Source organism: Ambystoma mexicanum, chromosome 1p, assembly GCF_040938575.1.
Source record: "Ambystoma mexicanum isolate Mex_15411 chromosome 1p, UKY_AmexF1_1, whole genome shotgun sequence".
NCBI classification, from domain to species: Eukaryota; Metazoa; Chordata; class Amphibia; order Caudata; family Ambystomatidae; genus Ambystoma; species Ambystoma mexicanum.
This window is the reverse complement of record NC_090921.1, coordinates 320,255,083-320,275,281: the sequence shown is the minus strand read 5'-3', so window position 1 is coordinate 320,275,281 and position 20,199 is coordinate 320,255,083. Positions and strand designations below refer to the sequence as shown.

The 20,199-nt window shown below is 47.1% G+C and overlaps 1 protein-coding gene across 1 annotated transcript in view; it reads left to right on the top strand.

Annotated features, from left to right (window-relative positions):
* The window catches only part of HCN2 (hyperpolarization activated cyclic nucleotide gated potassium and sodium channel 2), an 812,769-nt gene that overhangs the window by 768,461 nt on the left and 24,109 nt on the right, over positions 1 to 20,199 (top strand). Inside the window, exons 6-7 of the mRNA XM_069647901.1 lie at positions 1,733 to 1,973; positions 3,756 to 3,920. Of these exons, the coding sequence (XP_069504002.1) occupies positions 1,733 to 1,973; positions 3,756 to 3,920 (406 nt within the window). The remainder of the gene's footprint in view (positions 1 to 1,732; positions 1,974 to 3,755; positions 3,921 to 20,199) is intronic.

The window sequence follows — 20,199 nt, the reverse complement described above, 5'->3', positions numbered from 1 at the left end:
GTAAGCACTTACTTCTATACCCTGTTGTACACTTAGGACATTGCCGTTGTATGCAGTATGTGGAATGTGATGGGGATAGCTCAGTGCATTAACTGGTAGTTACTGTTTTTCGGCTGCATCCCATCACAGTGACAATAAACCCTGCTTGCTTTTACCCAACAGGTTTTAGATAATGGTTTATTTTATATTTTCAGATTGGTTTAGAATGCTATCTGGAGTTCCTTCTGCTATTGAAAGAACACAATGCAGACATGTTAGTATGTTGGTGTAAAATGAAATATAGGACGGTGGGAGAGATGGTCTGCTGGGTATATTTAAGACTGTGAAACACGCCCAAATCGCAGCTGCTCCATTTTAGCAATATGTTTGATCCTGGGCAAATTGCTTTACCTCACAGAACCTCATTTTCCTTAACTTCTCCAATTGACAGCACCAAAGGCGCGGCTGCACTTGGCAGTGATTACAGAACTTGGGTTTCTGAGGCAGGAGCTTGGATGTGAAGGCTGTAGATGGTGAAGGAGTGTGAAACTGGTATACGATGGCACTATTCGGGGGTATGAGGTTGCACTTAGAATATCATAGCAGTGCCGGGCATCTGAAGTAGTAATTAGCATGTGATGCTAAAACAGATATAACATGGCAGTAACTGGCCACATAGGGCAATACTGGCTTAAGAGTGCCGTGTGCCTGGCCTGTGACGGTACTGATGAGTTATCCCCTGGTCTAGTGACTGCGCCCATTACACTTTAGGGCAGAACCAAAGTTAACATCGTTTATCCACTTTAGTACTACCTTGTGTCTTGCTTTCCCGATGTCCCTTCCCATGATGCCACCTGGGCCAAACGTCATATGACTTCAGTTCCTGGGATGCTGTGAGGGTCAAAGGTCACGTGATGCCAGTCCCTGTGATGTCACTTCCACTACCCTTGGCATTTTGGTGAATTAGCATACATGATATGCGAGTTAGTTCTGTAGTGGTAGTTCAGTACTCGAGATTAGAATGGCGGGGTGAAGATGAACAATATGTAAGCGTGACAAGTATGTCTGTGGCTGATGTAAATTATAGAGAACTGTGATGAAGGATAAAGGTGGCGAGGCTTGCAATAGATGCTGGAGCTTTTCCCCTTCTCTCCCCACTTTATTTCATGCACTCATCTCTGCACCGTACATTATTGCCCCGCATTGCCCCCACAGCACCTTCTTCCCCCTTCATCCCCTTCTCTTTCCTCTCTATATTCTCTCCTCTTGCGCGCATGCCTCATCTCTCTGTCCCTTCACTGCTGTGCACTAGCCTCCGCCCTCTGTGCCTACTCTCCCATATAATCCCCAGTTCTGTAATCTCCCACTCATTGCTGTGCCCCTACTCTCCCAAGCACCTCACCTCTCTTCTTCCCATCTCACCACTACGTTTCCCTTCCCATGCATTGAACTGGAGCTGAACTTGGGACTCCCTACGGGTACTGGCGTGCAACTGGTTCTGTAACAGCGCCTTGATGCCCCTGGGTTTAGTGCGCTTTAGAAATGGCAACATAAATAAACTCCTTGCTCCTGACTATGCAAATGCTCTCCCATGTGCTCCTGCCCTCAGTACCGCCTTCCTCAGGTACTGCTCGGACCTCACAAATCGCCTCTCCCACCCTCCCTGCTCTACTCCACACATCCACCTGCCCACGTTGCGACTTTGCCACACGCACTCTTCATTTTTTCTAAATCTCCTCGTTTCTCTGGGCAGGAAATTGTGAACTTTAACTGCAGAAAGCTGGTGGCTTCTATGCCGCTCTTTGCCAACGCGGACCCAAACTTCGTCACGGCCATGCTCACCAAGCTCAAGTTCGAGGTCTTCCAGCCGACGGATTACATCATCCGCGAGGGCACCATTGGCAAGAAGATGTACTTCATCCAGCACGGCGTGGTCAGCGTCATGACCAAGGGCAACAAGGAGATGAAGCTGGTCGATGGCTCCTACTTTGGAGGTAGGTGGCATCGAAGAGTGGCGCTACTCTGGTGGGCCTGGTCTGACCCAGACTGAGGGCCCATAGCGACGTGAACTTATTCCACATTAGCCCCTCTGTTACCCTTGTACTCAGGTCACACATCTGAGCTGCTACTTGCTAGAGGGAGGAGCGAGGGGGGTATAGCCCCAGGTCTTTTGGTTATAGCCCCGGATAGAAGCTCAGGTGTCACAACCAAAAAGGCTAGCTAGCCCCCAGTACCTGCAGTCCCAAAATTAGCATAGCCCCAGATCTTTTCCAGACCTAACACCACCCTTGACCGCTAGTACCCCTGAACCCAGGCCAGGTCAGAGTCTGTCTTTACCCCTTGACAGGAAGCCTTATCTGAGCCATATTAGCAGCCCCCGTAACACGTTTACCCTGATGCTCGTGATCAGGTGAACCACAGCCCTTGTAAGCAGGCACAGCCTGAGCCTTGCCCCCAGTCCTTCCCTGAAGGCCGGCCCGGGTCCAAGCCCCACCCGTCTGTCAGATCCTGGGGTCCAGGTGCTGCTCTTAGCCTTAGTCCCCAGCTCAGGCCATATTTGGCATCGCGGATGAGGAAGGAGGCATCTGGAACTGAGTGCTCGAACGCTGACCTGCAAGAAAATATATGAACTGTGGGGTGCTCTTGTGAACATCCCTGTAGGTGTGTCTTCACTGAGGGAGGCGCCAGGTTCACCCCACTTTCTATGCAAAAGTCAGGGCACACGCAGGGGAGCGCTTAGCGCACACACTGTGGGGGAAGAAGGGGGGCCTCCAGCTACGAGGAGGCTTGGAGCGGCAGCTTTACCAGGTGGTTCTGAGCCTCGCCATTGGCTGGGAGGCCGAAACCACGCCCCTGCCGGGTACTGATATGGCCTGATGGTATACTTTTAACACATTTTGTAGTCTACCTGCTTCCATTGAAGGATTGTTGCCCAGCCCTCATAGAAGGGTTGGCATGGATTTGGAGTAAGGCGCGCTCATCGTCAAAGAGTTAAAGCTTTTGTTCCCTCTTTATTTTCCTGAACCCCATTATTTTAGCTTGTTTGGAAAACTTAGTGCTGCTGTATGTACCCCAATGCCCACCCGAAAGGACGAAATCAAGTTTAGGGTGCACCCTCTTCCTGTTTTGGATGTTGGCGTTTGATACCGAAAGGTCATTTTGGGGTCAACCTCTGTGCCACACCGATGGCCACTTATAGCTGATTTTTTTAGGGTATCTGGTCTTTCTATCTAATGCCATTCCATCAAATTTTTTTCCATCTAAAAACTTAGCATCTAATGCATTTTTTGGGGGGTCAAGGGTTAATTTTTGTTTAGGTGCATTATAACGGGTAAAAAACAAGGGGAGGGACCACCCCCCCACAAAAAAATTCATTTAAAAAAAAAAAAAAGCATTAGGTGCACATTTTTAGATGGAAAAAAATGGATGGAATGGCATTAGATGGAAAGACCATAAACCGTTTTTAGTTGAGCTTTGATTGTGAGTGACTCTTCTTGGTTATAGTTGCAGGGCACGCCATTTAGCAAAGAAGGGCGCCTCCTCTCTCGCTATCCTGCGCTTGCAGGATCCGCCTCCGTCACTGTGGTGGAGAGTTTGTCACCCCTTCATTCCATGTTCCAGTTTTAATTTTGGGCAGGGCCTTGAGTTGTTGCGCGTTACACACTGCGTTGACTCACGATGACTCACGTTTCACGTTCTGGATCCAAGCCCCAGAGACTTTAACCTGCTGGTGAACACACTTTTCTCACCTCTGTGTTCTCCTTTTTTTGTTGCAGAAATCTGCCTGTTGACGCGAGGCCGCCGGACTGCCAGTGTGAGGGCCGACACCTACTGCCGGCTGTACTCCCTCTCAGTTGACAACTTTAACGAGGTGTTGGAGGAGTACCCCATGATGAGGCGTGCCTTTGAAACCGTGGCCATTGATAGGCTGGATCGCATTGGTGGGTACATTTGTCAGTGAGCAAAAATGGGATTGGGGAGGTGATAGACTTTCCAGGGAGCATAGACAGGCTTGGGGAGGTGATAGACTTTCCAGGGAGCAGGAGAAAGGTTAGGGAGGTGCGTGATCGACTTCCCAGGGAGCAGAGAAAGGATTGGGGGTGGGTGATAGACTTTCCAGGGAGCAGGGAAAGAAAGGTTTGCGGAGGTGATAGACTTCCCAGGGAGCAGGGAAAGGGCTGGGCAGGTGATTGACATTCCAGGGAACAGAGAAAGGTTTGGGGAGGTGATAGACTTTCCAGGGAGCATAGACAGGCGTGGGGAGGTGATAGACTTTCCAGAGAGCAGGGGAAAGGTTAGGGAGGTGAGTGATCGACTTCCCAGGGAGCAGAGAAAGGATTGGGGGTGGGTGAAAGACTTTCCAAGGGTCAGGGAAAGGGTTTGGGAGGTGATATACTTTCCAGGGAGCAGGGAAAGGGTTAGGGAGGTGAGTGATCGACTTCCCAGGGAGCAGAGAAAGGATTGGGGAGGTGATAGACTTTCCAGGTGGCAGGGAAGCGCGTGGGTAGGTGATAGACTTTCCAGGGACAAAGAATGGCTTGAGGAGGCGGGAGATTTGTCAAAGAACAGAGAATAGCTTAGAAAGTGGACTTGCGAGGTAGCAGAGAATGGATTGAGAAGGAGGCAAGCTTCGCAGGGGGGCTGAGAAAGGGCTGTGTCCTTGTCAGTGTCCAGGGAAGGGTTTGGAGGGGCAGTAAACGGTTTGGCCTTCCAGTTGACTTGTCAGGGAGCAATTAAGGGTGGGAGTGGTGTAGACTTGTAATTGATCAGAGAAATGCTTTGGGATACTTCTTATGGAGCACTAAAGGGCCAGCAGATGCAGTAGAGTTGTTCAGGAGCAGCAAATGATTTAGCGGGGGAGAGGGGGGCGTGAATAGACCAAGCAGGAAGCAGAGACGCACTTGGGGAGGTGGCTTGTCAGACAGCAGCATAGAACTTGAGGAGGCAATAGACGTGTCAGGGAGTAGAGAAAGACATAGGGGCACAGAAGACAAAGTAGGGAGAAGAGGAGGGATTGAGGAGGCAATATTTTTGTCGGGGATCTCCTTGAGGGGGTGCTCGCCTCGTCCGAGATCAGAGAAGAACTGTAAACGACAAAAATAAAGGTAGGAAATAAAAAAATGTATGTATGTATGTGTTTAACCTGTTTAAGTCCTGTAAACCAATCGCCTTACCAGTCTCCTACCCACTGTACTTGGCTTAACTGTCCGTGTAGTTACTATTTGTGAAGCATTAATCTGTTTTACGTTGCACTCTCCTGCCATCTAGTGTTTGGAGAGGAATAGTTTATGAAGTTTGGATAAATAACTAAGTGAACGCATTAGAGTCGCTATTGATAATTCTTATTTGTGATTTGTAACAGACACTTCAGGGCCCCAGAAATTAGGCCTTTAACAACGGAATCTCCTATGAATCAAGCCTGCTTTTTGATGTTATTTTTATCAGCCAACTAGATTTGAGGATATTCAGCTACACAGAATTACCTGGGGGCCACCTCTCTTGGCACCGGTGGTTACCGGTGATTTGTTATGGAATATTTTCTTCGAATTTACCCCCTTTAGGGATTGGGGGAGCCCAGAATAGTAACGAATATTTTTAAATGGTTCATTTTACAGCAGATATTTAAGAAAGTTGTGTAAAAAAAAACGCCCCATAAAATGTATAATCGTTTCTGTAGGAGAACACATGAAAAACTCAAATAGATGTCAAGTTTCAAAACCAAGAGTACACTGGCCCATTTGCTGACAATGTATGCCAGCTTGCCAGTATATAACACATTGTCATGCTGCTTGTGACAGATATATTCCAGCATGCCACTGTGAGAACACATGTTTCTACTGTGTATAATGCAATGCATGAATGTGCACTGCTACAGTTACCACATTAGCAGTGCCCGATAAATGCCAGTATTGCTAAGTAAAACATTTCCAACCTGGCTGTGCACAATATATGCCAATATACTACTGTGCAAGTGCACTTCCCTGAGGCCTGTGGCCATAATATATGCCTGCATTCTCACAGTGAATCATTTGCATTTTGCCCATGCCCACAATATATGCCAGCATTGCCATGGTGAAACATATTCATGTTGCCTCTTTTCATTACTCGCATTATTCAACATTGCCATTCAAAAATAGTTTCATGTGGTCTGGACCCACACCATATACCAGCACGTCCCTGTAAAACAGGTTTGCATGCTAAATGTGTACAGTCTCATGGATTCATCTCTGAGGCCCCTACCCTGACATGCATGAAAACAAACACACACAAACACACCCTCTTCCAGACACATGCAACCACTTGCACAGGCACACATACACATCACACATGCACCTGTACAGACACACCCACTTCTCTCACGCACAACTCTGAACCACTTACTAGCAGCAGTCACATACTTGCTTCTGTTCTCCTACCTCTCCTCTGTCCCCAGCATAGGCAGCACTGCATCAGACAGGAAAAGCAAAGAGTACTTCACTTCACTATTTTCTCTCATCATGCTGTCCCCACCCCAGTATTAATGAGAGCCCATGTGGGGAAGGGGTCAAGACCTCTTGTCTGTCAGTGAGGTGCTACCATTTGACCCGGCTTGCGTAGCGCTGCACCACAAGTTGGGGACAACCCTGTGCTGCTCATATGCACTGGGGATGGCTCAGTCCTCCACCCCCAGCCATGCCCAACATCCCCAGTACACAGTTACAATGCCCATGCCTAAGAGGGGCTGCATTAGGCCTCCTGTCACAGATTGTCTTACTTACCAGGGCATCTGAATAAAGTGGGGGCATTACCGCCTACACCCTAATGCATCCTGTAAGTGACTCTCTGAACTCGACAAGAAAAAACCTTGCCGCAGCCCATAGCTTTGCCTAGCCCCGACCTCCTGACCTGGGTCTAAAAAGAGCAGGAGGCACCGGTGGCCCATCTATGCTTTTTTCCATATCTCCCATTTTCCAGGAGTCAGCCCTGTGGCAGGACATGCAGGCGTGCCAATGATTTCCGATATTTTGAGTTAAAGATTAATGCCTGCCAAGATTTTGAAGGTGCCTCCGGCATTGGCAGTAGGCCATAGAGACCCTCTTTCCTACCCTTGCTTTACCCCCACATTAGGTGCGTCCCTCACAAATATACACATGTGCCTTGCATATGTTACAAAAATATACATCATTGTTCAGTGAATTAAAGTCTTTTATTTACAACACACCTCGCTGTGATTCAGCAGTGATGTTTACAGCTCACCTTTAAATGGCTTGGTGCAGGAAATGGAGGCATAAAAGTAGGCGCAAGGAATAGGTTACTTACCTGTAACTCATGTTCTCCAGCATTGGTTTCTTTCATAGATTCACATGCTGTGAATATTCCCTGTCGTCGGGCTGTGAATCCTCGGTAACATAGAGCAGTTTATTTTTCAACTGAATTCTTCAGTCACTTTAGTGCTCTTTTAGTCATTTTGGCCTTACTGCCCTATCCAATAGGAAGGGCTCCCTTAGCTTCACCCCTGGTAGCCATCTTCAGATTTTGGGCAAGCGCACGTAGAGTGGTAGTATAAGCCAAGAAAGGTAAGAAGAACTAGATGGGTAGGTGGGGGTGTTGCATGTGAATCTATGAAAGGTACAATTCTGGAGGACAAGAATTACAAGTAAGTAACGTATTCCTTCTCCTGCAGAGTACCATTCATAGATTCACATGCTGTGAATAGATCACAAAGCAGTACCATATAACCATACCCGGGTGGAGGCAAGCTCCATGTAGCAACACTCACCACAGGAGACACTGGCCCTCATTACAACGATGCTGGTCCGGATTACTGTGCCGGAAAGCTTACCAGCACTGTTGTTTCCAGACCTGCAAAGTACAAGTCTGGCAGCCGGGTGCCCTCCCGCATGGCAGGACTGACTTGCCTGGCGGACCGGCACCAGCCCACAGAATTTCACGGAAGCACCAGCACCGCTATTACCGGTGCCGGTGTTTCCGTGGTCCCCACTCCCATAGAGCCATCTAGGACTATATGGGAATGGGGAAGAACCTATTACTAGCACCTAGCTCCCGGTCAGCAGGGACTTGTAATGTCCCCGTGTTACCAGGAAGCTAGGTGCCGGTAACTGTTTACAAATCCGGCGATTACCTGACGGTTTTACTGGCATGGTTACCGCCAGACTTGTAATGAGGCCCACTGACCGTATGTAAACAGGTTGCATAGAACTGTCTGGCCGACTCCGCAGAATTCCTGTTGATGCAGTAAAAACTTGTAAAGATGTGGATGAACCTCCAGGTCGCTGCTGTGCAGATGTCTTACAGGGGAACCCCAGATAGGAACGCCATCATAGCAGGCACTGCTCTAGTGGAATGTGCCCTGGGTTTTCCCAGGAGAGGCCTGCCCGCCTGTTGATGACAGAAAGAAATGCTAAATGAAATCCACCTGGCAATTGAACACTTGGAAAGTGTCTTTCCTACACCCGAGGGACTAAATGTAACAAAGAGTTGAGAGGTTTTTTGGAAAGACTGAGCGCGTGACATAGCACCTTCCACATCCAAGGAAGGTAAATATAGCTTAGCTGGAGATCCCACGCTTCTGAAGAAAACAGGTAACAGCACTGGTTCATTGAGGTGGAATGCCGGCGGAACCTTGGAATTCCCCAACTCTTCATGCTGAAGTGATGGCGAACAGGAAGGCGATCTTCCAAAAGCAGAACTTTAGTGAAGACTTGTGTAATGGCTCAAATGGAGGTTGTGTGAGCCTCACAGAAGCACATTCAGCACCCAAGTCGGAGCTGGGCACCTGGTAGGTAGGAAAGAACGAAAGATACCCTTGAAGAAGTCCTTGATAAGCCGGTTAGACCAAAGAGAAGACACAGAAGAAGAATGGGTGTACCATGACACCACTGCCAGATGCACCGTGATGGAGGAATGTGCCAAACCGGCCTGCGCCAGAAACAGTAGGCAAGGTAAGATGTACTTTGATTGCACAGTAAAAGGGTCCAGACCCCGTGGTCCATATCAAATAGTAAAATGTTTCTATTTGCTCTTGTAGCAGGCGAGCTGGGATGGGTTTCGTGCTCGCGCCAGAATGTCCCTGTAGTCCCGAGGCAATGGGATGGAGCCAAATTCAGGGAGCACAGGAAGCAGGCTGCCAGGTTGAGATGGGTTGTGATGGAGGACTGCACCCTTGTCCCTGGATAGTAGATCGTTCAAGGAGGATGCCCCATGGGGTGGAAGGACAGGGACAGGAAGTCAGAGTACCAAAACTGTCTTGGCCAGGCAGGGTCACTACGATCAGTCTGCACCTATGTTGTCTGAACATGACTAATACTCATGCCACCAAGCGTATTGTAGGGAAAGCGTAAAGGAATCCCCCCGTACCACCACCCCGAGGGGAATGATAAGGCATTCCAGAGGCTCGCCAGATGTAGAAACCTGCTAGCAAAAACCATGCGCCTCTTGTTCTCATAGGTGGCAAAAAGTCGATTTACGGAGGCAATCCAGTGATGGAATAGCCAGAGGAGCTAAGAGACTTGTAGTTCCCACTCCTGACAGGAGCCGAGTTCCCTGCTGAGGGAATCCACCATGATGTTCTGAACACCTGGAAGATGCAAAGGAATGAGGAACATGTGGTGCTTCAGTGCCCATAGCAACAGGATTTGTGCCTTTATCGATAGAGAGAGGGATCTGGTGCCTCCCTGCTTGCACACATAAAACATTGTGGTGGTGTTGTCTGTAATGATTCGTACCACCCGACTGCTGACCTGAGGGAGGAATGACTTAAGCGCCCAAAAAGCAGCACTGAGCTCTAGAAAGTTGATGAGGAGTATTTTCTTTTCCACCGTCGACAAGCCCCTGGCATGAAGGCTTCCTGTATGTGCGCCCCTGCCCTCCCGGGAGGCATCTGTTGTGACTTGGTGAGAGGGCAGGCGAAAAGGAGAACCATGAACTAGATGAGAACAGAGTGACCACCGTCGAATGGTTTCTTGAAGAGCCCTATCAGTGAAATCTTGTCCTCCCAGGAGCCGGTCGCTTGCCACCAGTGTGCATCGAGGAACTCCTGCAGAGTGTGCAGTGTTGCAGTAGGGGGCTGAAAGAGGACATAATTCCTATTAGGGGCTTCAGGAGGTGGTCAGATGCAGATGGCAAGTGGGAGAGTTGTTGGACCCTCTCCTCCGATGGAGTCGCCCTGCAAGAGCATGTTTCTAGGCTTGCGCCCAAGTAGAGAGCCTGCTTAGAAGGGGGCCGACAGGATTTTGGATAGTTCACAGAGAACCAGAGAGACTACAGGGATTGAACAGTCCAAGCAGTGTGCTGAGCCACTATGTCGAACAAGGCAACTGACCCCAGCCAGTCATCCAAGTAGGGAGAGACGTGTATGCCTGTTTGCCACAGAAGGGCCCCTACTGGAGCCAGGAACTTGGTGAAAATTCTTGGGGCCAACCGGAGTCTGAGGGTAGGGCCTTGAAATGGTAGTGGCAACCTGTGACAATAAAGCGCAAGTAGTGGCAGTATTTCCAGTGGATTGGAACATGGAAATAGACGTCCTCTGGGTCTAGGGATGCTAGAAAGTCCCCTTCTTGTAACGGGGACAGAACTTGCAGCAACATTACCATTCTGAAAGCTTGGGCTTTCAAGAACTTTTTTAGAATTCAGAAGTTTATTATGGGCCTCCAACCCCCGACTTTTTTCGTACTATGAAGTACCTTCAGTAGACACCTTATCCTTTTTGGTCATGTAGAACTTTCTTGATGGCGCACTTAGATAACAAGAATTGGACCTCCTGCAGCAGCAGATGTATGTGCTTTTCCACTTTCTGGAACAGAGGAATGATTGGCAACCACTTGACGAACTCCACATGTGACACTGCTGGAGAAGAGATAGCACCCAGCTGTCGGTGGTGATCTTTTCCCACTCATTGACGAACTGTGACAGGCTTCCCCCCAATGGGGTGCGAAAGTGGGGAAGCTGGACCAAAGTCGGGTCAGGTTTGTGTAGCATATTGGCCCCTCAAGGCTTGTAACTGATTCTTGTAAGCGCATCTGACGTCGAGTAAGAAGGGGATTTATAAAATGACAATGGGGACGGGTAGGAAGCCCAATACTCTAGTCTAGTTCTTGAGAAATAGGACTTTCTCGAACAAAAGAACTGGCGCTTCTGCTGCGATGTGCCAAGGGAGTGTGCCGTGTCTGTGTCAGTCTTCATGGTCTGCAATGTCTCGTCCACTTTCCTGCCAAAGAGTTCAAGGCCATTGAATGGCATGTCTACTACCTCTCCTTGAACTGTGGGCCTGAAATTGATAGCCTAGAGTCAGCCGTGTCTGCGAAGTACAGAGCCATTCCGCAGCTGCCGGTGATGTCCGCGGACACGACCAGAAGCCCCTTCTCTTCAAGAAAAAGGATGAAAGCCTCTGGGCTTCTTATCATCATGTAGGAACTCTAGGATGGGACCCATCTTGAACCAGAGTTCTCGGTCGTATCTTGAGAGAATGGCCATGGCACTGGCTGCCTTGATGGTGGTGGCGGCTGTTGTAATCACCTTCTTCCCAAATGCGTTCAGATGCTTTCAATCTTTGGGGGGACTGAAAAGGAAGACGAATGGTTTGCGGAGCATTTGTGGGCTGCTGCTGACACCACAGAATCTAAGGTAGGTTGTATGATAAGGCATGCAGGTGCAGCGTCAGGCACTCTATATTTCCTGTCAAACCTCTCCTTTTTGGAAGGTGCAGAGGACGGGTAATTGTTAATAAGCCGTTTTCCCAGATGTCATCCAGCAGGGGTATGGCCACAACCAATTTTCTGTGCTGCTCCCGCTGATGGTAGAGCAAGCTGTCCTTTTTCTGCTCTTCAGGAGCTAGTTCGAACATATTTGTCACCCTACACATTAAGGCGTGGAAATGCCCCATTTCATCCAGTGGTGAATCGCGTAGGGAGACCTCATCCAGTTTGCTGTCTGCAGGGACAAGGGCATCAAATTCATCTGTGCCTGTGTCTGTTGTGTGAATGAATGCTTGGTCGTCGGGAACATCATCTTACGACTCTGTGTCCGTTAGCTGTGCTGCTGGCGGGGGGCAGTGTTGCCTCATAGGATGAGGGGGGGCAGTTAACCCACTCATGCCCTGTTGAGGTGTCGCAGGGGGAGCAACCTGTGTTGCAGCTCTGACACGAATGATTTTAGGGTGTTCACAATGTCCAGTGTAACACCTTGAGGTGCAGGGAGCCTATCAATGTTGCCGAGACTGCTCTAGGTAGAGGAACATGAGCAGGGGTTGCCTTAGGTTGAGGAATGTCCCATTTGGAGCTGGTGGGGGCCTTTTCCAATGCCGCCTCATCATCATCATCACATCATCAAAAAAAACTGCCAGTGGACCTTCAAGATCTGCACTGGACTGGAGGATCACCTCAGGTGGAGCCATTGACAATCCTACTCTCGCCCAAGCGCTAGTGGAAAAAGGCAGGCTGGCTATGGTAATGCAGCCAATGTGGATGGCTGACATGACTGTGCTGTAAGTGTAGACTAGACTGACTGAACTAATTGACGGTGTAGCAGTGGATTACTTATAAACGTTTGTCAACAGGATTGATTTGGGGTTTGACGACGGGGTCATTGTCCTTGCTATGGTCGTTGACGTGGTCATTGTCCTTGCCATGGTCGTCAACGGGTCATAGGTCTTGCCATTGACGGGGTCGAAGACTTTGCATGCGTCAACTGGGCCTTATGTTTTGAAGATGAAAACAAAGGCATGCCATGAGCCGTCGGCAAGATGGTAGATGTCGATTTCTGCATGGTCAGTGAAGGTGCATACTTCTATGAGGAAGACCCAGATGGAGGTACTGTATGAGTCATCTTCCTGCTTCGTGATGCCTCTTCATGCAATCTAGACCTCTTCCTAGAAGTTGTACAGTGACTAGGGCATGACTATAGACCGAAGCTGAGTCAGAGGCGCCCCCAGCTTCTTCGAGCCACGCCAATTACCTCTGGTGGCAGTCTCAGAGTGTTTTGTTAGAAAAAGAATGGATGATCTCACCGTTACCGTAGATTTCTTCAAATACCATTTCCCCTACTGAGATTTCACCAAATATATTTCATTGAAAAAAGTAGGGGAAATGGTATATGTGTAATGGATAATAGGTGGGGTAAGGGTATAAGTTAGGGTAGGGAAGGGTGAGGCGGGGCTTCCAGGGGTCTATCCCTGCATTAAAAAAAAAAAGAAAATAGAAGATGTGGTTTTTCTGTGAAATGGATTCGGTGAAATATCCAGTAGGAGAAATATATTCAAAGAAATGACATGCATCCTGATCTCATACTTCTGTATGATGTGCCTCGGATGCAAACAGTAAAGGCAGTTGTCATGCAGATCCTCCATGAACACATTCTTCAGTTCACACCAGTGGCAGGCCTTGAGCAGACTTTTCCTCTTGGCCTCAAGTATGGTGTAGGCCTCAACATCAGAGAGGAGTCGAAGATAAGAAATCCGCTCATGGAGAAGATGGTGAGTAACCTGAGTGAAACACCAGGTGTTGCCTGAGCACAGGATCATCAAAACTGTTCTTGGAATTGAGAAATTGTGTTGAAAATTGTGAAGAATGTCGAATATTAGAGAGCTTTTTATGAGGACTTCCAACATGAAATGTGGGTTAACAATCTGAAGATGGCTACCAAGGGTGGAGCTAAGGGAGTCCTTCCTATTGGATAGGGACAGTTGTGAGGAATTCGACCATCCGCACGGGAAGAGTGCGCTCGCCTGGGCTTTTTTGTTTGTTTTGAATGTTGGGGCCATTCCCGTGCACATTTTCCATGCTCACCGCACAGAAGAAAAATAGTCATGTACTCTGGGAGGACACATCTTACCAGTGCCGCCCTCCCCTGTCATGTGTTGCTGACACCTGACAGCTGTGGGTACATCAAAAGCCTTTGGCCATGAGCAGCCTGATTAGAATTTCAAGGCCCCATGGATTTGAATCTCCATTATCAAACCTTGCTGGTGGCGATGAATACTGAAGAATGTTAATTAGCAGGCCTCAGGGAAGGCCTAGGTGCAGGAAGTGACAATGGAGACCAGGCGCCAACACCTATTAGTAATGCAATGTGTCAACCTCGTACTAACACCCCTCCTTGGTTTGAAAGGGCACTGAATGTCCTGTCTGGAACCATTCCTTTCAGAACAGAGAAGTATGTGAATTGTAGGAGACAAAAGTATGCCTGCAACCCCCTACTTCAAAGGAAGCCCATGTTGTGATCAAGCACTGCATAGGGCTCAGTTAATTAGGGAGACACTTTGATGTACAGCAGACAGGAAGATGGGTGGGACTTAGAAGTATATGTTGTCATCTTTCCCCTGTCTGTTGCCAAGTGCCCTGGTTCTGACCTGAAGCATCACAGAAGATTGTTGGAGACCACCTAGGATTGGCTCACTTAGGTTAGGCTAGGCCTACACCAATCCCTGGGGCCTGTTTGGCTTTAAGAGAGGGCTGAGCCCCTCACTGATCAGATCATCTGAAGACTTCTCAAGGAGTGAGAAGAAGGACTCATTTGGATCTGAGCTGAAGGTACAGTCTACCTTACATCTTCCGCCAGTGAAGGAAGGCCAGGGGTTCCAAGAGGGAAGCAAGATCCCCTCCCCTAAACATCTCGCAGGGAACAGATGGAGATACCGGACTCAGAGGAGCCATCCAGCAGATCCAGAACCGGTAGCCAGCCAGCACACATCGTGCCCTGCTAGATTCTGACAGCAAGCTTCCTAGGAGGGAAGTGCTGGAGAGTCTCTGTACAAAGAACAAGGCAGTCGCCTGCAAACACCATCCTGAGCTTTGGGCCGTCCACCTTGAAAGGACACGAGCCTTGCGAAGAAGCTAAGAGGAGTGCCACAAAAGCATCATCCAGAGTCCATCTTTTTAAAGACAATTCCGAGATAGTGAAGTCTTCAAATGACATCCGGCAGCACCGCTGACTGTTGTCACGCTGCAGTCACCAGAGCCGCCCGAGAAGACTAGACTAGCATTCCAGATCCGCCAACCAAACAGCGATTCTTGGCCCTGAACTGCCGCGCTGGACAGCCTGCAGACGTCCATCCAGCCTCGCTTGCCGAACTGCCTGCCACCTGATACCCGTAGCTGTCTCTCACCACTAACTCTTTCTCACGGGCTGCGATGTGTCCTGGAACTGCCTTGATGCTGTTGAGCACCAAGAACTTCTTCAGCACTAGGTACATTGTGGTTCTGCCCCGCTGGTCCTTCTCCGAAGACCCCAAGACACAGTTACGACCATTTGCCCCTTTGGTGCTGTAACCAAAAAAGTCTAGAACTAGAAGACTGATTACTTTACAAACTACCCTCCTGTCAGTATCCAGAGTGCATCCCTTTCCTTCGTGATCTGTCCTCGGTGTTCTTTTACCATGTGGGTTGTAATTGTAGTGTGCTAGAACTGTCTGTTGTAGTAATAATAAATATATATTTTTATACAACCATGACTGGATAGTCCCTTTTATCATTGGTTAATAATTGTATTTTCACTGTGTTGCAACTAACCAACAATCCACGACCTTGCGGACATAAGCCTGCCGTTCCGTCCACGTTACCCAAATTGGCCAAGGAGGTCTTATAATTTACTTGTATTCCAATCTGTTCGGATCCCTTCTGGTGTACTAGAGGTGTAGGGTTGATTGATGGTTTAGAAACCGATGTTCATCCCTGGACTACTGGTACTCCGGAAGTTGATTCGTCACAACAGTATGAGCCAAAATGACAGTAATTGAGCACTAAAGTGACTGAAGTTTTCAGTTTAAAAATAAACTGCTCTGTTACCAAGGATTCCCATCCTGTTGGCAGGGAATATTCACAGCATGTGAATCTATGAAAGATCCAATGCTGGAAAATGCTTTTACACCTCCATTGCACGCACTGCCTCATTTTCATGCACTGACAAGGTGGAGGATGGGCACTGGCAGAGTCAAATGCTCCAGCCTGTGGACATCCTCCCTCTTGTCAGTGCACTTCATTTTACACCTGCATAAGATTTTCATGCCGGTGTAAAACAAATAGATTCCTATGGAATCCGCCTTGAGTTTGCACCTGATAAATAGTAGGCGGATTCCATAGGAACCTATAAATAAATGCCACTTGCAAAGCGTAATTTGCAGCCTGTATTTATTTGTTCACAAGACGTAGAGGAAAAGTAAAGAATAAATGACAAAGCACCTAGTTTTACTCTTCAGTATCCCCCTCCTTCTTGTGAATGTTTACAATTGCATGCAAGGGACCTAATACAACATAAGTGCAAACAATGGTGTTCGTCTGCAGGCAATTAGCATTGAATAGAAAATACCCCCTTTAGTTTCAAATTACACAAACAACTGCTGCTTCCAAAGTATGTGCACTACATGATCAAAACATTGTATGGAAACTGCCCTGTTTATTACAAGATATTGTTATGAAATAGTATTGTAGGTAGCTCAGTGTCACACACAGGAGAGGACTGCTTCATCCACACTTGCAACTCATCCAACTCATTCCCTTTACACTCATACATGATACAGACCAAACAATGCTCTTGCTTGGACTGCACCCCTCCTACCACACTGATGTAGCACCCACCCTTGCCACTACCTGTCCCATGCGGCCTACACCCATGGGCGTGCCACTCACACAAGCACACACACACACGCACCACTGCCACCAATCATGCTGTGGGCTAAGGTCACAAGATCCATCCTTTATGGGGCTGCCTGGTAGAGGAACCGGCAAGAGCTTGTTTGTCGAGACTCTGCTACTATTCCCTGGCAGTCACCACTGTCCAGAGAATGTAAATTACAAATTCTCTGCTTAACTAAAGCCACATGGTAATGGGAGCGGTTTAAGAAGGCCACCGCTAGCCTACCCAGGTGTGATGGCCTGAGTTTAAAACAGTGGCCAACAGAAGATGCTACTAGAACAAAGCGTGCTATTGCATCTTTAATTTAGATAAAACTCTCAATGTTTCGACCGCCCCAGAGGCATTGTCAAGGGCAGTGACAAACAGGAAGAGCCCTATTCGCCATTTGTAAAAAACTTCAAACCGCCCGTCCCAATAGGCACAGAGAACAAGTTTCCATCACCCATATTCAGGGAGGAGATATTTGTACACAGACATGCATTACAATCTATGTGTATCAGTCTCTTTTGTTAAAGTGAACAGTTCCGGCCTTGCCACAGCCCATTTTGATCAAAGTCTGCCTGTTTATAGACACAAAGTGATGTGAAATATTAGCCAAGATTGATATTAAACCTCTCACTGGCAAAGCTGTTCCTCTTTACCCCCTTTCACTGATGAATGAAATTGACATCTCCATATGGCAATGCCATTTTAGTGCTGAATCATCATTCGTGATGAGACCAGACTGATATGCAAATGGTGTTTACGCCTCTGTTATGGCACAATTAGTTGCAATGTGATTGCACACCTTAGCGAGTGGGTACGATCTCATAAAACAGGCAAGGTGGCCTTGTTTGCTCTCACGCATTTGTCAAATGTCGAAACTCTTGAGGTTAGGACGGGTAATGGAGATGTGGGCCCCATTCTCTCAGCAACACCTCACCGATGGTCCCTAAAAAGATAAACACTTGTGAGCTGGGTTGGTCTTGGTACTAGTGTTCAAAGGAGAACTGCATGGCATTTGGGTGCTAGATAGTCTTTTAGGACAATACCCGATGAGATGAAAATTGACATTTCTCCCCTAGTGCGCCACAGCAAACTAAAATGGGATTGTAAGCCCTCATGAATTGGCACCTTCCGATAGAACTGGTCATTTGGTGGTCTTAATCCTCAGCATAGTGGCTCTCACTATTTTGGCAAGTACTGACTTGCTTTTACATTTACCATGCCCTCTATTTGCGTTATAACTACTTTTGGTCTAATAAATCAATAACTTGATGAGCATGTCCATGCGAGTGATTATCCTACTCTATACTGTTATTTTGTTTCACTCTTAAGAAGTCTTCATATTGCATTCTTAATTGTTTTTTGTTGTTGTTGTGTTGTATTGGTTAATATTATCAACCTTTACAATTTAAAATCATCCTAGTTACAAATTGTTTATCTTCACAACAAATGATTACAACATTACAAATAAATCTCATCCATTTCATCAAATGAAATTAATTTCACAATCCCCTTACATAATAACAGCTTAATCTGTGTCAGGAACTCACAACAGCAATATCGGGGTGCAAGATCCACTCAACAGCCAGTTATAGAAATTATGTCAGTCAACACAGTTGACACTATACACAAAGTTACTAAAATACATTATTTGGAGAGGATTTAGCTCCAGACATTCTAAAATTATATGTGTCAATGATTCACTTTTCTCCTTGTCCTAACAATAACGAAAAAAAGCCAAGTCGCGAGGCCAGACCTTCCTTATAGTTAAGATTTCCCGAGTTAAAACTAAATTAAAGCGGAATCTCATAAAAGGAGAGGATACGAATTTAGAGGGTGACCTTTTCAAATATGGGGCCAATGTACCCTGCTTCTTATGTTCCTCCCACACACGTGCCAACACGGGATATCTATGCGTGTTTTTGACATTTTCAGACCAATCCCATTGATCAACTGCCTTTTTAATCCAACATGGATGATCAATTAGAAATTCCCTCTGTTAAACTCAACCCACCTAAAAAAGATTCAAATTGAATCTCAAAATTAGCGAGAGTATTTTGCCCCCTCTTTAGAGCTGCAGCATTCAGTTCAACATAAAAAGAATGTGTGGTAGTTGCCAGATCTTCTGATAGAAGCACAACAATCTCCATCTGGCAACCGACAGCAGGGATCAATTTTAGTGAGTGAGAACTACAAGCATGTCATTTCAAATTAACTGTGGTTGCTGTACTACAAAACACTTAAAATAGATGACCTTTAAACTCTGGATCAAGAACTTCTGCTACCATATAGTTGCAGATGAGTTTTAGATCCGTGCCATTCATTCGGCAGAGATAGTGGAATGGTACTAGCCCTCACAGTAAAGGAGGGGCCTGCAACGTGCAGACTACAGCTCCCGTGCTGCTTCATCCTGGCTAGGATTGCTAGGATTTTAAAGAGGGTTGTTCATTTTTTGATACACATTTATTTTTATTTTATTGTTTTTTCATAGCACAGATCTGGGATTCGAACCTCTGTTCCTCTGCATGGTCTTGCTTCCAAGATCAGCACGTTGCCCCTATGCTATCCTCCATTCATATGAGAAACGTCTGGATAGGCATTTATTTTTGCACCAAAGAGTCTGATCAAATATACATACTTAGGGAAGTTAATGTTTTTATGCAGCACTCATGTTATATTGTCAACTTCAGTGTTATGCTCATCTTTGAAAAATAGTCACATTCTTTGATCATACAGTTTAGTAGACCCATTATTGAAAAGATTGATGTGATACCAGGTGGCTGTTGTAGCAGCCTGTACTGTCCAATAACAGACCACCCACTTGACTCAACAGGCCCATGCAAGGCGAGAGCCTCTAACGTGGGCTAGCGGGCAGGCTTACCCAGCAGGTACAAGCCACTACAGTGCTCATTATTGACATCAGAACCCCAGCATAACGCCAGGGTTGCTAATGGTGAGGGGTCACCTTAATTTCTAATGAATTGTCCCTTCTCCAAGGCAAACATGCCCGTTGCATGAAGGGGCCATCCAACAATGAAAAATAAAAAGATGGCCGCCATGAAATCCATGAAAGATCCCTCATAAAAGAAAGAGCCCTGTTTCTGTTTTCATGCGGGAGGCAGAGGGGATGAGGAAGAATGGTTCAGACAGGAAAAAATAGGGCTACAAGTAAGTAGAAGTTCGGGGGAAATGAGGGGATCTCGAGGAGTTGAGAGTGGGAGCACTGACTTCTCAGGTCAAGATGTGTACCATCAGAGGCGGCCCAGGTCAGTGCACCCTTATTGGCTGCCTACATTCAGCATGGAGCTAGTGTAGCTTGTTGGTTGAAGTGATTTATACAGACCTTTCTTTGATATCATTGTAATATACATGTTGTCTAATATTTACTACCTCTTTTTTTCTCTGAATACAAAAATCCTTTCATTGATCTAAATACCAGAAGAACAAGTTTTCTTTTAATTCAAACATGATGTCAAAATTAAGGATTGTGGTCTTTGACAATAGGGCTGGGTACCCTTGTATTTTTTGTATCTCTATGTAAAACATGAACCTATATTCCTGGAGTGAGGAGATTACTAAGAAGAATGTTGCCTATGCCTTTTTGGGCCG